Below are 17,904 nucleotides of genomic sequence, written 5' to 3' on the forward strand. Positions count from 1 at the left end.
AAACCACATTTTTTTTTGAATGGGGTTGGGCTTTAAAATTTACAAAAACAAGTTTTTATAGCAACACTAGATGCCAAGATTTTTTTTTTTACATTATTTTTACTAAATAGATTGATATAAAAGGAATATTGTGATGCATGCACGTGGGGCACTAACACATGTCGATTTGTGTAAATTTAGGTTTTTAAAATGTGCCGTTACCTGGTTTTGCTAAGAATATATGTTGACATATGTAATAAATTTAGCTAATAACGATTCTGGTTGTTCTAGGGAACGGAATGAGAATGCCACCCAAGTGGTATTTATGAATGGGAAGGAAACCGTTGTTCAACCACCAGACTCCAAGGATCGCCATAACTTCCTCTTTGGCTTTTCATTTTGGTCCTTCAATAAATCAGATCCATACTATGCAGGTCAAGAAGAAGTATATGAGAAGCTAGCTGTTCCTCTCTTAGAGTCTTCTCTCCAGGGATACAATGCTTGTTTGTTTGCCTATGGACAGACTGGATCTGGGAAGTCCTACACGTATGTAAAAAAATGAATGAATCGTGCGCTGGTGAAATAATATATTAAAAAAAAAAAAAAAAGATAGCTGACCAAGATTTTATAAGTCTATCAAAATTGGTTTATATTTAAAGTATATAAAATGATTAGCTTGCTATGGGAGGACCTGAGCCGAGCTATTGCTCCCTGTGTCCATTCAGACACTGAGCCGCTGTCCGGCCCTGCCCACTTTCTCTCCTGATAGGCTCACTGACTTTGACAGCAGCAGGAGCCAGTGGCGCCGTGCTGCTGTTTCAGCTAATGAGGAAGGGAGTCCCGGGCAGCTGAGGAACTCCTGCGACATCGATGGATCTTGATGGACCTCAGGTAAGTATTAGGGGCGCTGCTGCACCCAGTAGGTTTTTTTTATTTTCTTGCATAGAATGCATGAAGATAAAAAGCCTTCTGCCTTTACAACCACTTTAACTTTTGAGAGATGGAAATGATTTTAAAAAATCGGGGAGATTTCTCCTCATTTAAGTTCACCTCATCAGGACAGGATGCTCCCTGGCAGAAACACAAATGGCAAAAAAAGTAAAAGGGGTTTCGTCTTGGTTTTGTTTGCGTTTGCGCTTGTGTTTGCGTTTGTGTGTGTGTTTGCGTTTTTTTTTTTTTTTTTTTTTTTTTGTTCATGGAATCATTTCTCACTTCCATTTTTTTCTAAACGAGCAATACGCGTTCATTGTGGTCACATGCACTGCTCTATGCACACTACACATACCATAGTCCTCTGTCCATCTCAAGGCTGAGAAGCAGAGGGTTTTTACACTCCTATTTACAGTAGGGCCCTGGAGAATGAACGTAGCCATCCTTTAACAAGAAGTTGTATTACAGCAGCCAAAAAAAAGAGATTTGGATGTGGCTAAGCAATAGAAAGTATTTTTAAAGTTAAAGAATACATACCTGAATAGAATATATCATTTTTTTTAAACCAGATTTTTGGGTCATTTTACTGGCGTATTATTTTTCTGTTTGATCTTTATAATGCTGTGTTGTATAATAATCTGAGGAAGAGAGTTAATTAGGACCTTGAAAAAGTTATGTTGTAATGAACCAGTGTTCTGAAATAAATATTACAGATTTCAGTATTGTCCTGAATGTTTATGTATCATGTTAGCGCGATTTTATTTTAATAGCACTGAGCTAAACTTGCTCTCTTGTTCTTGTTTTGTTGCAGCATGATGGGTTTTGATGAAGAAGTAGGCATTATTCCAAGATTCTGCAATCAACTTTTTTCCCGGATTCAGGCGACAAAGCAGCAGGTACTGGGTAACACTTGCATTGTACTTGCTTTAGTAGAAAATCGATAACAAACTGAGCTGTAACTACAAAGTACACAAAACGCACTACAAATTTGAACATTACCTGACAGAAGCCATCCTGAGTTTAAAAATTTTATGTAATGACAATTCTACATAGTTTTATTTATTTAAACCTGATATGCTCTATTTATCCTTTGTAATCCTGAAGAGTTTATACAGTGCCATTTACACAACCTATAAACACCCTTTAATTGCCCATTGTGATGGTTGTCAGGCAATTTAAGAATTTCAAATCAAATGCAGAAAAAGAGAAATTGCTTTACTAAAAGGAAATATGCTGTTCACTTTGCCAGAGAATTTTCTTTTAGCTTAGTGAATGAGGTGAAAAGTCACTTTTGTAAAGAATACCCCATCACGCGCATTGGGAAAATAAGAAAACAGTATTTTCTGTATCGTACACCATGGGACACAGAGCAATCATAATAATGACTATATGGGTTATACGCCACCTACTGGACATTGGCAGATAGTCAAACAGGAAGTCCACTCCTATATAACCCCTCCTACACAGGAAGGACCTTGTTTTTTTTCACCAGTGTCTGTATGTATTGGAATGGTCACTGATGTGATACATGTGCTCTTGGAGCATACTTGGAGGTCTGGATGGTTCTAGTTAGGATCATTGACTTCATTCGGATCCATTCGAAAAAGCTATCAGCCAAAATGGGATGGTACCCGAGCCTCATTGGAAGGAAAGAAGATTCCTCAAGGTTTGCCTGTAATGCAGCCTTATGGCGCTGGACCCTGCGTAATGGAACCCTGTGCAGTGTTAGTTCTGACCGAGGTGCTTTCCTGCAGGGTGCTATACAGGTCCAGGGAAGTGGACCCCACATTAAAGGGGAACCAATCCATGAAGGTCTTTTATGACAAAGCTCACCGTGATGGCTGAAGATTGGAATCCTGTTTATGTTCAGAGTCCTGCAGTGGGAATGGCAAGTCCTGCATTTTTGCAGTTTCTCTTTTAAAAAAAAAAAAAAAAAAAAAAAGAGCTCTGACTGTCCTCCCAGTGGCCACTGGGGGGCAGTGTGCTCATGCTGTGTACTTCTTCTCACCAGCCACTAGAGGGCGCAGGCTCGCTCAGTATGGCCTATTTTTATATAGGCAGAAAGTGGAAGGGCGACCATGTTAAGAAAGCCATGTGGTCGACAGCTTCCGCAGGGCCTCTAAAGACATAACACCAGCCCATGGATACTAGTGAAGTGTGAGTACTTACTATGGGAGAAATATGTGGCCAGACAAGTCATGATTATATACTGTATACTTACTGCTTAATTCGGGGGGCCTGTACAACTGTAAGTCGAAACACCCCTAGCAGTGCATTTTAAAGTGTTGGGTCTCCAGAATACTGTGCATTTGGCATAAAAATGGTATGGGGCCTGGTGCAGTTGAACAGGTGCATACTTGCAAACTTCAGAATAATGTGCATTTGGTCTGCAGAAGCTTACTTTCTCTAGTCCTCTTCCAGGACGGCATAACCTGAGAGATGACTGGTCCACCTGACAGGAAACACAATCAACATACAAGGTTAAAAGGCCCCTCCCTTCCCCCTGCACCTCAGTTCTTGATTGTGTTTCACGGCAGCGAAACGTTTGTTGTTTTTTCTCAGACCTGAAGCTAGGAGCGGATGGTCCCCCCCCTGAGGGCTGGACACCAAAGCCGGGGAGGGTGGCGGGTCCAGCCATGGCCCTGTCCTTCTCAGGGGGTCCCCCCAATGGCCGGGGGAGAGAGTCTTCCCCGGCAAGGAGCCTCCCGGGTACAGAGGGGTAGCCCGGAACTCCTGTGAGCACATACCTCATGCTTTTTCCTTCCACCCAGTCAGGTACGGAGGTGATGAAGGAACTGGAGCTCAGGCTGGTGTCTAGGCCACAGAGGGGGTAGAGGACACCAGCCAGGTCGGTACCTTGGTGCCTTGTAGGGCTGGTGGAGGTCCTGGACTTCATAGGGAATGCTGAAGCTCCTGTGTATGGAGCAGGCATCCCAGGGTGGACTAAGATGGCGGCGTTTCCGGTTCCGGGCGCTGTAACTTCCGACTTCCGGTCTATGCCAAAATGGCAGATTCGGACACTAGAGGCCAAAATCCTCCCTCAGACAGCGGCTCTCCAACAAAATGGTGCCGATCATCGGTGTATAGGAGAAGACACTCAGCGCTCCAGGGAAAAGCAGGAGGCCTCACGATACTCCTCTCTTGAGGTCGGAAAACCTCACAAAGCAGCAGATATGGATGGAGAGGAGGTAACAGCTGCAACCTTAGCCCAGGAAGAGGCCAGCGGTGGTGAGTCCTCTTCCGTTTTTGTGGTGAAGTAAGAGGGGTCTTACCTACACCATAGGGGGGGAGTGAGAGAGAGACACAGACAGAAAGTCTTAGGAAACTGGTTAAAGTTTGGACTTTGTCTTTTTTGTCTCCCTAGATCCTGGCGGCTCTGCTCAAGGGGCTCACAAGATGAAGGGCAAAAATCCCCCTCCTCCCAGGTCAAAAAGATGTGGGAATTGTAATGATAAGCTCCCACAGGACCATGGGAAACCTTTTTGCTATAGGTGCATACAAAAACTGTCTAGTAAGGAAACCTCACAGGTTATGAGGGGCTTCCTTGCGGTACAGTCGGAGATGCTTTCTACCCTCCAGTCTATTAAGACTGCTATAGCACCTAAAGCGGAGGATAGAGAAATCCTGTCCTCTAGAGAAGGCACTTCCTCTCAGGAAGGTTTTTCAGACAGGGGTCAGAAAACCTTGCAAGGACCCCCTTCCTCTGTCACTTCGGGAGTTGAGGAGTTTGAGGACCCAGAGGCGTCAGAGGAGGACTCATTAGAGGAAGGTGTAGAGACAGACGCTGACAGCCAGGATAGTGACAGTCCTAGAGCTAGTAGCCACCTCTTTCCCGTGGAAGACATGGGGCAGTTACTTAGGGCGATCTATGCCTCTGAGGATATCCCAGAACCTCCGGTTCAGGCGTCGGCCCGGGACAAGATGTACAGGGGTTTGGGAAAGCCTCAGCCCAGGGTGTTCCCAGTTCATCAGGCCCTAAAGGAGGTGATTTTGAGAGAGTGGAAAGACCCGGAAAGAAAGGTGGAGTCTGTCAGGAACACAGCCAAATCTGCGGCCCTCCTTAACTCCGCAAGAAGGGCAGTCTGGGTCAAATCATGGGAAGGGGACCATATGTCTAGATCAAGGCTATGTGGTTTGCCCTTTGAAGGTTCACAACTCTTTGGACCTGGCCTGGATCAGGTGCTGTCAAGGTCAGCAGAAAAGGGGAAAAAAGTTCCCGGTCAAAGCTAAAGTAGCAAGGGGCAGGAAGTTTTTTCGTCCCTCTGTTAACCAGGATCAATTCAAAGGAAAAAAGGATGCGAATAGGAGGTGGGGAAAGGGAAAGAGCGCACAAAAAGGTAGTCTGCTCTTTTCTGGACCTAAAGACGCCACCAAGCAGTCTAAGTGACGCCAGCATCAGGGTAGGGGGGAGATTATCCCACTTTGTCCCTCAGTGGAAGAGAATCTCCGAAAGCCCCTATATCTTGCAGATTGTAACAGAGGGATATCGTTTGGAGCTTCTCTCCCCTCCCCCTCAAAACTTTTTTCTGACTCGTCTCCCCAAGGAAACTTCAAAAGCTGCAGGGCTGTTGGACAGCTTGCAGGGATTGGTGTCCCAGGAGGTGATCATCCCCGTTCCACCGGTAGAGCTTCACCAAGGGTTTTACTCCCATGTATTTGTCGTTCAAAAACCGTCAGGGAAATTTTGCCTGATATTAAATCTCAGGAAGTTGAACAGGTTTTTGCGACAAAAGAGCTTCCGGATGAAGAGTATATACACGGTGCGCAGGCATCTATTAAGGGGTGCGTTCTTAGCCACGATAGATCTAAGGGATGCTTACCTTCATATCCCGATCACCAGGGAACACTAGTCCCTGCTGAGATCCGCAGTCCTTACGAGCGAAGGGATTCAGCATTGGCAATTCCGAGCTCTTCCCTTTGGATTAGCTGCAAGCCCAAGGATCTTCACAAAGGTCCTGGCGGAGGTTGTAGCTTACCTACACCTACAGGGGGTGTCCCTTTTATACCCTACCTAGACGACCTTTTGGTATACGGGCAATCCCTAGAACAGGTGGAGATAGACGTAGGCAGAGTGATTTTCACTCTGGAGTCCTTGGGCTGGATAGTAAACAGAGAAATCTTCTCTGGCACCGTCCCAAATAAAAGTGTTCCTGGGATATCTGGTGGATACAGAAGTTCAGAAAGTGTTTCTTCCAGAGGAAAAACGATTAAAGGTGGTTACAGCAGTATCCTCTTTAAAAGAAACCAGGGAGTGCTCTTGCAGGCATATCATGAGGGTCCTAGGTCTAATGACCTTGTGTATTCCAGCGGTTCCTTGGGCTCAGCTCCACTCCAGGGAGCTGCAGTTCTTCCTTTTGTCCTCCCTGGGACAAAAGGAGAGAGTCATTGGATGCAAGGGTGTCTATTCCAACAAGAGTAAGGACCTCCCTAGATTGGTGGCTGGATCAGGACAAGCTCAGGGTGGGCCTACCCTGGGACCAGTGGAATCCCACAGAAATCACTACCGATGCAAGTGCTTGGGGTTGGGGCGCTCACCTGGGGGACATCCAAGCACAGGGGGCCTGGACGCCTTCTCAGGCAGGGGCATCCTCCAACCACAGAGAACTCTTGGCGGTGGGCCAGGCTTTTAGTATCCTTTGGAGACAGGATTCAGGGCTTAGAGATCCAAGTCCTGTCAGACAATGTGACAACGGTCTCTTACCTGAATCGTCAGGGGGGCACCAGATCCAGGAAACTACTGAGTGTCGTCCTGAACATCTTAAACTGGGCCGAAGAGAATCTTCAGTCCATATCGGCGGTTCACATAAGAGGAACCACCAATGTGGTGGCAGACTTCTTAAGCCGGCAACCCATCCTTCAAGGGGAATGGGAGTTAAATCAGGAGGTATTTCTCCAGATAAGTCAGATGTTCGGGACTCCGGATATAGATCTTTTTGCCCACAGAGGTAACAAAAAAGTGGATCGTTTTTTCTCTCTCAACAGAGAAGGGGGATCCCAGGGAGTGGACGCTCTGTCTCAGGACTGGGACTTCCATCTAGCATAAGTTTTTCCCCAACTAGTCTTAATAACACGGGTCTTACAAAAATTGGCCCGCTCAGATTGCGGACTGATCCTTATAGCCCCATGGTGGCCAAAAAGGACCTGGTTTGCCACTCTGAAAAAGTGGTCAATTTCTCCTCCGCTCTGTCTTCCAATCAGACGAGATCTTCTCCTACAGGGGCCAGTCCTCCACCCCGACCCGGGATTCCTCAAACTGACGGCATGGTTCTTGAGGAGGAGATCCTTAGGGGTAAGGGGTGCTCTGATAGGGTAATTGAGACCCTCTTGGGCAGCAGGAAGCTGGTCACCAGGAGGATCTACTCCAAGGTGTGGAATTGCTTCTCACAATGGTGCCATAAGGAGGTGTCTTACCCTTCAGTACCAGTGGTACTGGAATTTTTGCAAGCAAGGGTGGATCGGGGGATTTCCCCGAACACCTCGAGAGTACAGATAGCAGCGTTTATCTGTATTTTTGGATCATAGGCTCGCACTAGAACCTCTGATTAAGCGATTTCTTCTGGCAAGGGAGAGGGTAACCCCTGTCAGAATTAAGGTATTTCCTCCATGGAATTTATCTCTGGTTTTGGAGGCGCTGACGAAAGCGCCCTTCGAACCAGCGCAAGAGATTTCAGTTAAGTTTTTGACTCTTAAGTTGGCGTTTCTGTTGGCCATAACCACGGCCAGAAGGGTGGGCGACCTACAGGCCCTGTCAGTTAAGGAGCCTTTTCTGTTAATTCTGGAGGATAGAGTGGTTCTTAGACAGGACCCACTATATCTTCCCAAGGTCGCATCTAAGTTTAATAGATCTCAGGAGATCACTTTACCCTCCTTCAGTGATAATCCTAAAAATGAGAAGGAGAGGAAATTTAATTTATTAGATGTCAGGAAATGTTTATTGACATATCTAGATAGAGTAAAGGACTACAGAAAGTCGAATCATCTTTTAGTTTTATTTAGCGGCCCTAGAAAGGGAGGGCAGGCGTCTAAATCTACTGTGGCTAGGTGGATTAGGCAGACAATAACATTGGCCTATGAGCAGACCGGTTCCCCAGTACCAGGGAACCTTAAGGCCCACTCAACAAGATCCTTGGCGGCCTCTTGGGCAGAGAGAGCTGGGGCCTCAATAGAACAGGTCTGTCGCACAGCCACTTGGGCGAAGCAGGATACCTTTTTGAAACACTATAGAGTGGAACTGCTTGTCGCCCCAGGATCTGACATTTGGAAGGAAGGTGCTACAAGCGGTGGTCCCGCCCTGAGGTAGGCCTTGAACTCCTTGTCCATCCTCTCAGGTTATGCCGTCCTGGAAGATGACTAGAGAAAATTGACAGTTACTTACCGATAACTGTTTTTCTAGGATATTTTCCAGGACGGCAGGCCTACTTCCCACCCATGTTTTAATATAAGTACTACGGGAAGAGTTTCTCTCTGTCACCCGGATAACCTATTACTTTGGGAGAACTGAGGTGCAGGGGGAAGGGAGGGGCCTTTTAACCTTGTATGTTGATTGTGTTTCCTGTCAGGTGGACCAGTCATCTCTCAGGTTATGCCGTCCTGGAAGATATCCTAGAAAAACAGTTATCGGTAAGTAACTGTCAAATTTTAGGTTGAAGCAGGAAAAGGCTGCGTGGCATGCACATGTGCTAAACTAGTAAAAACTAGTATGGGGCCAAGTGCAGTTGGGCAGGTGCAGCATAGTATAAATGCTTGCAAGATTGTTGCCTAAATGCATGCTTGAATACATGTTTTGCATAGATGTTACATGCATGCATTACATACATACATACATACATACATACATACATGTGACATAAGCACATGTTTGTAAGACGATGGGCATTGGTGCACTTGAAGGAGTTATCTCCAGAATAGCATGTCTATGGACCTCAAGTCACGCCAATTTCGGACTGGAGTGGCGCAGGGGCTGCTTTGAGGTTGCTGCGACTTGAAGTCACACGGATGTGAAGGATACTCATTGGAAATCGTGGGATGCGACTGGTCAGGGACCTTGCAGTCCCAAGTTGCAGGACGGGTCGCACAGGTGTGAAAGGCCTTAGGCTGTTGAAGCAGCATAGAGGCTGCATTGAATGCCTATGTACTTGGCTAATCTTGACTATAACTAGTATGGGCCCAGGTGCAGCAGAGTACACATGCTTGCTTACTTGCATAGAATACAAGCCTGCATAGGCACATGTTCGCAGAAGGCCCTGCCCCGTGGCCCCCGCGCACGACAAGCGGGCGCCGCATTTGCGTGGACCCATGTTGAATAAATGCAGGTGGTTTTTTTTTTTTTTGCATGTGTTTGTATAGATGTGTGGGCATAAGTGTGTATAGATGTTGCATAGATATACGTGTTTGCATGGAAGCATGTTTGCATAGACATGTTTGCATAGATGTGTGTTATGTAATATATGTTGCATACACGCATGCTTGCTTATTCTGTAAATGCATGTCTCCATGGGCACATATTACGAAAGTGCGTGTTTGCATGGACACACTTTCGTGTTTTTGCCTAAACGCATATTTGCTTAAGCACATACCTGCATGCCTCCATAAATGCATATTGCTTAAACGCATGCTGGCATGTTTTCATTTGTACTGCATATGTACAGTGGGGACGGAAAGTATTCAGACCCCCTTAAATTTTTCACTCTTTGTTATATTGCAGCCATTTGCTAAAATCATTTTTAAGTTCATTATTTTTCTCATTAATGTACACACAGCACCCCATATTGACAGAAAAACACGAAATTGTTGACATTTTTGCAGATTTATTAAAAAAGAAAAACCTGAAATATCACATGGTCCTAAGTATTCGGACCCTTTGCTGTGACACTCATATATTTAACTCAGGTGCTGTCCATTTCTTCTGATCGTCCTTGAGATGGTTCTACACCTTCATTTGAGTCCAGCTGTGTTTTGATTATACTGATTGGACTTGATTAGGAAAGACACACACCTGTCTATATAAGACCTTACAGCACACAGTGCATGTCAGAGCAAATGAGAATCATGAGGTCAAATGAACTGCCTGAAGAGCTCAGAGACAGAATTGTGGCAAGGTACAGATCTGGCCAGGTTATAAAAAAAGTCTGCTGCACTTAAGGTTCCTAAGAGCACAGTGGCCTCCATAAATCTTAAATGGAAGATGTTTGGGATGACCAGAACCCTTCCTAGAGCTGGCTGTCCGGCCAAACTGAGCTATCGGGGGAGAAGAGCCTTGGTGAGAGAGGTAAAGAAGAACCCAAAGATCACTGTGGCTGAGGTTCAGAGATGCAGTCGGCAGATGGGAGAAAGTTGTAGAAAGTCAACCATCACTGCAGCCCTCCACTAGTCGGGACTTTATGGCAGAGTGGCCCGACGGAAGCGTCTCCTCAGTGCAAGACACATGAAAGCTCGCATGGAGTTTGCTAAAAAAAACACCTGAAGGACTCCAAGATGGTGAGAAATAAGATTCTTTGGTCTGATGAGACCAAGATGGAACTTTTTGGCCTTTAATTCTAAGCGTTATGTGTCAAGAAAACCAGGCACTGCTCATCACCTGTCCAGTACAGTCCCAAAAGTGAAGCATGGTGGTGGCAGCATCATGCTGTGGGGGTGTTTTTTGAGCTGCAGGGACAGGACGACTGGTTGCAATCGAGGGAAAAATTATTGCGGCCAAGTACAGAGATATCCTGGACGAAAACCTTCTCCAGAGTGCTCAGGACCTCAGACTGGGCCGAAGGTTTACCTTCCAACAAGACAATGACCCTAAGCACACAGCTAAAATAACGAAGGAGTGGCTTCACAACAACTCTGTGACTGTTCTTGAATGGCCCAGCCAGAGCCCTGACTTAAACCCAATTGAGCATTTCTGGAGAGACCTAAAAATGGCTGTCCACCAACGTTTACCATCCAACCTGACAGAACTGGAGAGGATCTGCAAGGAGGAATGGCAGAGGATCCCCAAATCCAGGTGTGAAAAACTTGTTGCATCTTTCCCAAAAAGACTCATGGCTGTATTAGATCAAAAGGGTGCTTCTACTAAATACTGAGCAAAGGGTCTGAATACTTAGGACCATGTGATATTTCAGTTTTTCTTTTTTAATAAATCTGCAAAAATGTCAACTATTCTGTGCTTTTCTGTCAATATGGGGTGCTGTGTGTACATTAATGAGGAAAAAAATGAACTTAAAGCGGAGCTACACCCTAAAGTGGAACTTCCGCTCATCGGATTCCCCCCCCCCCCCCCCGGTGCCACAATTGGCACCTTTCAGAGGGGGAGGGGGGTGCAGATACCTGTATAATACAGGTATCTGCACCCACTTCCGGGAATAGCTAGCCGCAGATAGCTGCAGATGCCCGTCCCCCACATTGTGTTCTGGGAAACACAGTTCCCACAACACAACGGGGACCAGTGAAGACGCACAGCGCAACTCGCGCATGCGCAGTAGGGAACCGGGCAGTGAAGCCGCAACGCTTCACTTCCTGGTTCCCTGACCGAGGATGGCGGCGGGGGCAGCCGAGAACGTCATCTGCTGCCAACATCGTGGGCACCCTGGACAGGTAAGTGTCCATTTATTAAAAGTCAGCAGCTGTAGTATTTGTAGCTGCTGGCTTTTAATATTTTTTTTTTTTTTTTTAAGGTGGACCTCCTCTTTAATTGATTTTAGCAAATGGCTGCAATATAACAAATTATGAAAAATTTAAGGGGGTCTGAATACTTTCCGTCCCTACTGTATATCCTTAGTTTAAACTGCATACATATGTGCTTAGTTGCCTAGGACTACATACATATCAGTTTTTTTAACTAGGACTACATACAAATGTGCTTATTGCCTTGAGCTGCATGCATAGATGCATGAATGGCAAGAATACTTGTATACCTGCATGTTTGCATGCCTGGGTACTTACATACTTACAGGGATGTATAGCGGTAGACCAACATTGTCTAGGCCTGCATCCTTGTGGAACTGCATATTAGTTTGAATAATACAGTCACTTGTATCTTTGTATCATATGTATCTGTTGAACTAGCTAAATTACTTAGAAGGGTGCCACCGCCCTCAGGTTCAGTGGTCTGGCAATGTTCACGTCTCCTGTTGGATCAATGGCATTGGGGTCATCTGAGCCGCTGTGGCGCCTGATATCAGATCAAGCCTGGTTAGTACTTGGATGGGAGACTGCCCAGGTTTCCCTCCTAAGTGAAGGGGCATCTGAGGTTACTGTGTTTTGAGAGTATCTCAGACCATAAGATTTTAGAGCAGTTTCTGAGGTGGTTGCTCCTTCCTTAGCCTGGTCAGTCTTTGCCTTGCGTTGGGTCTTGGAGCAAAAGTTATGGGCTCATTATTGTAAAACAATTAAATGGTAGCAGCTTCAAAACTGAATAGGGACATGAGGTCTATCTTTAGATCTCAATCCGCTGGGAATCCTTCTGCTTCATATAGGCTTGGTCTGTTCAGTGATGACCTCTCTGCAAAAGGTAGATTGCGGGGTCCATAATCATCAGGAAAAACACAGCTTCATGTGCTGGGTTGTTTCTAGCCTCATCAAAGATTTCTGTAATTGCAGTTGAAAGTCATCTGTTTTCTTTTTTTGTGACCATCCTTCAGGCTGGCCACAGCTTCTGATGTTCACAAAGCTCCTAGCTCCGGTGCTGGACTTGCTAAAGACGCAGGGGGGTGTCAATCTCAGTATACCTCAATAACCTTTGTTAAGGAAGCAGTTGGTCCAGATTTTCCTTCGATAGATTTTGCAGTAGGAAGCTGTATCTAGGTTAAAGCACATTTCTTATGTACAGTCCTACTCCAGGTTTTGGAGAAGATCATTCTTCCTCTCTCTGTCTGGAACTTGAAGATCCAGGCATTGGATTGCCGGAGGGCTCTGTTCCCGTGGTGTTGCACTGCTAAAGCTTGGTGGGTAATGGTTCGGAATTTAGAAAGGTTGAATTCTTTCTTTCAGGTATTGGAAGATAATAACCACTGATCCCAGTTTCTCGATTTGGTTTGAGGGTGGTTACAGTTCAGTGGACTTGGTCTCCACAGGAGAGTATACTGCTTTAAATATCTTTGAGCTTTTGGCCAGTACGCCTTGCTCTGGATTATGGTACAAACCAGTTGTAGGTTCTATCCGGGAAAGCCTCTGCAGGGGCATATATATCAACCACCAGGGCGGCACCAGGAGTCATGTGGCTCAGGATGGTGAACCACATTCTGTCTGGGACAAGAACTGTCACTATCATCCGTGCATATTCCAGGTAGAAAGGAACTCTGCAGGTGAATCTACTAAATTCCAAGTGCTACAACAAATTGGGATAGGTTGTGTCCGGGACAAGGGTCCCACTGCCAATAGGGGTAGATGTGCTGGTAACACCTTAGGGACCAGTTCTCCCTTATTTGATGCTTTCCCTCTGTTTCGGCTTCTGCCACATCTTGTTTGAAGAATCCGGAAGGCGGTAACACTGATAATAATGTTAGTGGGATTAGCCCAAGAGGGCTTGGTATGCTGACCTAGCGAGTCTCTTGCAGGGGTCACTCCTTGGATTTTCCCAGTCCAGCGGGACCTAATGGTCTTGAGTCCTGTATCTCAGCACTGTTGAACCCCTGGAAGCCAGCTTTGGGTAACTTCAATTACAAGACTTTGGAAATATTTTTTTGCCTGAGGGGAAGCCAGGAAGTGGCACCCGCAGAAATGTGAGTGGGAGATTTTCTCTTTCTTTCTCCAATTGGTAGGGGAAAGGAGATTGGCCTTAAGTACCGTTAACGGTCAGGGTTCGTCCCTATACATTTTTTTCCCAGGGGCTGTTTCTCACTCCTTATTTCATACAGCGTGTAATGTAGACTGTCTCGCCTGTCAGGCCATTCTTGTGTCCTTGGGACCTGAATTTGATCTTGACTGTCCTTGCAGAGGCCACTTTTTTTAAACCAGTCGAGAGGTTCTGTTAGTCCTTTATCTCGGAAGGTGGCTTCTTTGGTTGCTATCACTTCACTAAGTGGAGGTTTAGAGTTGGCGGCTTTTTCATGCAAGGAGCCGTTTTTGGTCTTGCATCATATTAAGGTGATGTTGCGTCCTCATCCATTTTTTGCCTAGTATGGTGTCTGGTTTTCACTTGAATCAAGACCATGTCTTGCCTTCTTTTCTGATCCTCAGTTGGCAGGAGTTGGGTCACTGCATACTCTGGAGGTAGTTCTGGTGGTCAGAATGACTTGATTTGTCGGTACAGGTCAGTAATCCTGGTTTGTCCTGCCAGTAGAGCCCAGGATGGGCAGGAGGCATCCAAGTTAACTATTTTTTCATTGGATTTTCCAGTTAATTATTCAAGGCCTATGGCTTGAAATGACAAGGTCCCCCACCCCCTCTTTTATTTTATTTATTTTTTGGTAAAAGCGCTCGCTGTGGGAGCATTTTGGGCCATCAGGTGTCAGTGGCTCAGGATTTAAGGCCATTACATGGTCTTTTGTTCATACATTCACAGAATTTTACCAAATGGATATCAAAGCCACAGAGGATACTGCTTTGGCCACAGTTTGCTTTGGGCGGCAGAAAGAGTCCTTCTCAGGTGGCAATTTGTGATTGTGTCTTCCTCCCCTCAAGAGCATTGCTTTAGGACATCCCATATAGTCCTTATCATGGTTGCTCTGTGTCCTGACTGTGATGTACGATAAAGAAATTTAGGATTTTTTCCGTCATACTTACCTGTAAAATCCTTTTCTTGGAGTACATCACAGGACACAGAGGTCCCCCCATCTTTTTTGGGATATTCATTGCTTTGCTACAAAACTGAGGTCCTTCCTGTGTAGGAGGGGTTATATAGGGGTGTACTTCTTGTTTGACTATCTGCCATTGTCCACCCACCAGTAGGTGTCATATAGCTCATATAGTCATTATTATGGTTGCTCTGTGTCCCGTGATGTACTCCAAGAAAAGGATTTTACAGGTAAGTATGACGGAAAAATCCTAATTTTGCTTGCACCTGATTGGAAATCAGTAACGCTGTACCTCCTTCCCTAAGCTAAACAAAAACTCCTTTTCAAAGTGAGAAAAACCTATTTTCCCTTTAGTAAATCAACCCCAAAGAGTCTATAAATGGGACCTAATATTAGAATTCATACATCACATGAGTTCACGTAAATTAATTGTGTGTGTGTGTGTGTGTGTGTGTGTGTAACAGCCCAAAGAATACAGTTTCTGGCTGCCATAAGTATTGTGGATGTTAATGACATTAGAGACTGTCAATGAACAGACCCTGTCTGTCTGGTAAATGTGCAGTGAGATAAGCAAGGTACAATGGCTGTTCTGTGGTGCTAAAACAAGTTCAGAGCATTTATACATAAGCAAATATGTTTGTCCCCCATTTACATACATAGTAATGTATACATGGAAACAAGCCCCCCCCCCCCCCCCCCCCAATCATTGATTGGGCATGTTCTCAACATAAAGATAATCTTTGTGAGATGTATTGAAGAAAAAAAATGTTTGTTGTGTTTTTTTGTTTTTTTTTTTTAAAGGGAACTCCACTTTCGTGGGGGAAAAAAAAAGCAAATAAAAAATATAGCACGTTTTTACTTGCGACACTAATCATATTGTAATTGAATGATATTAAAAATTACCTTTCCTTTTCAATCTGCAGCCACTGTAATTTTCTGAGAATGCATTGCAATATGGCTACATGGAGCTGTTCTGTACACAGTGTGTACTGACCACTCCCCAGAAACATAATTTCCTGCTTGTGTGATTGGCTCACCAATTTTCCCAGAAATCTGCCTAGGATACAAGTCAGATTTCAGGCATCCCCTGCAACAAAAATATCATTTTTAGAGAGATACTTTCAATAGGAGCACGTCTAAAGGGATGCAGACCCAGCGGATTTCTTCATTAGTACCCTGCAGCTGCACACCTGACAGTTAATTATAAAACCACTCCCATTAGACCCACTCAGTACAGAGGCACGGACAAACACACTTGGATTTCTTCATAATAACAAAAGGTAGGAGTCTGCAACAAAGGTTGTTATAATCCTTGCAATGTACATAGATCACCCAGAGGGGAATGTTTTTTTTTTTTTTTCTTCTCAACAAAAGTGGAGTTGCGCTTTTAAACAATTATTGAAAAGTGGGGATGAGCTATGTGGGTTTTAATAATCTGATGTTGCCTTTTGGCTTTGCTATAGGTCTCTTTTCATCTGGAGATGAGTTACTTTGAAGTGTACAATGAGAAGATCCATGATTTGCTGGTTTTTAAAGCTGATAATGAGCACAAGAAGCTTGCAGTAAGTATGTACATATAGTAGATTTCATTAAATCAATTTTGTGTTGTAGGATTTTTTTGTGGGTTGTGATTTGAAATGCTCAGCATTCACAGGATCTTGCTGGAAGGCCTGTAACATCGCCTTTGCCTGTGAGCCATGAGCCAAGGAACTGTATTTAATGCAAGGCCCACTTTAAGGGGAAGTCTACCAATAGACACACCTATCCAAGTAATAATCCTCAAATGTGGACATTCTATTCACTGGGATAAAAACAGAAGGCAATGATATATTTATAAATTGTGCTATGATTTTTTACTATTATGGCAGCTTTGGATACATGGGAATACAAGTTCAAAGATCATGCCACTGAATTTACTGTGATGTCAGAGTATGAGGTGTATATATGTGTGTGTATGTATATGTGTATACATACAATTTTATATATATATATATATATATATATATATATATATATATATATATATATATATATATTATAAAATTATGTTTTTTTTTTTGTTTTTTTTTAATGAACTGAGCTCATATACAGATTTATTTATATACTACATGGCCAATACACCTTAAAATGATTGAATTTATACTGTAAATGATACAAAATACAGTATGAAGACATTTTAGACCATTGTGCTCTGCTGGCCTTGTGACTACAATTTGGGGAAGCCAGCACCATGAAGACAAGGTTTGAATTTGGTATGGAGTAACACAAGTGTCCTGCAAAGGTCCTCATCTTAAACTGTACTTGAACACATTTGAGATGAATTAGAACACCAATGGTAATCCAGGTCTTCTCAGATCCAACATCCGTACCTGGCCTCACAAATTCTTGTATGGCCCAATACGCACTAATTCCCACAGAAACATGCCAAAATCTTTTCAAAAAAGCCTTCGACAATAGTGAAAATAGTGGAGGCTGTTATAGCTACAAGGGAGGGGAGTTATTGATGGCCGTGATCTTGAGATGTCCAGCATGCTTATAAAGGTGTAATGATTTGGTGTCCACAAATGTTTGGCCATATAGCATACCTTTCTGCATACCTGTACATAAATGTTATATCACTTAATTTTTAAAAAACCTTTGATTCCTGGGGTTTTGGCTAGCATCAGGTGTGTGTGTATGTATGTGTGTGTGTGTGTGTGTGTGTGTATATGTATATGTATATATATATTTATATTAGTCTATCCATTGTCTGTCTATGTTGTACATATCCATATCTATCGGTGAAAGCACCTTAGTGTAGTGCTTCTGCTTTTCACGCCCGCTGTTAATTTTAGTTAATATAGTTACTGCCATATAGGCATTTGTTGATTCTGCATGAGCTTTGGCTGATTTTGTTTATTTTTTTTTTTATCTTGGTAGCTTAGAGTGCGGGAGCATCCATTGCTAGGACCTTATGTGGAAGACCTCTCAACGTAAGCAACAATTTATCATTTATAATTGTGTTAATAGTTTTTTGTTTGTTTTTTTTTTTTTTTGTTTAAATCAACTCACTGTTGATAGAAACAGAAAGTATTTATGGAAACCAAAGAAATGCTTTGATTATGAATGCTAATGCAGCATTTCTTTCTTTTTTAATTGTAGCAATGTAGTGTCTTCATTTCAAGATATTCAGGTGAGATTTAGCGCTTTAAATTATGATTGCTTGTGCTTCTACCTGCGTCATTTACATGATCATTTGTTCACCATTCACAGTATTTTCAGTGGTTTGCTAGAA

At 44.0% G+C, this 17,904-nt stretch overlaps 1 protein-coding gene across 1 annotated transcript in view; it reads left to right on the forward strand.

Annotated features, from left to right (window-relative positions):
- KIF14 (kinesin family member 14) overlaps window positions 1–17,904 on the forward strand; it is a 162,775-nt gene that overhangs the window by 40,977 nt on the left and 103,894 nt on the right. The window contains exons 3-7 of the mRNA XM_073592947.1: window positions 271–525; window positions 1,721–1,805; window positions 16,094–16,192; window positions 17,550–17,602; window positions 17,772–17,802. Of these exons, the coding sequence (XP_073449048.1) occupies window positions 271–525; window positions 1,721–1,805; window positions 16,094–16,192; window positions 17,550–17,602; window positions 17,772–17,802 (523 nt within the window). The remainder of the gene's footprint in view (window positions 1–270; window positions 526–1,720; window positions 1,806–16,093; window positions 16,193–17,549; window positions 17,603–17,771; window positions 17,803–17,904) is intronic.

Source organism: Aquarana catesbeiana, linkage group LG07 (genome assembly GCF_042186555.1).
Source record: "Aquarana catesbeiana isolate 2022-GZ linkage group LG07, ASM4218655v1, whole genome shotgun sequence".
Taxonomy (NCBI): domain Eukaryota; kingdom Metazoa; phylum Chordata; class Amphibia; order Anura; family Ranidae; genus Aquarana; species Aquarana catesbeiana.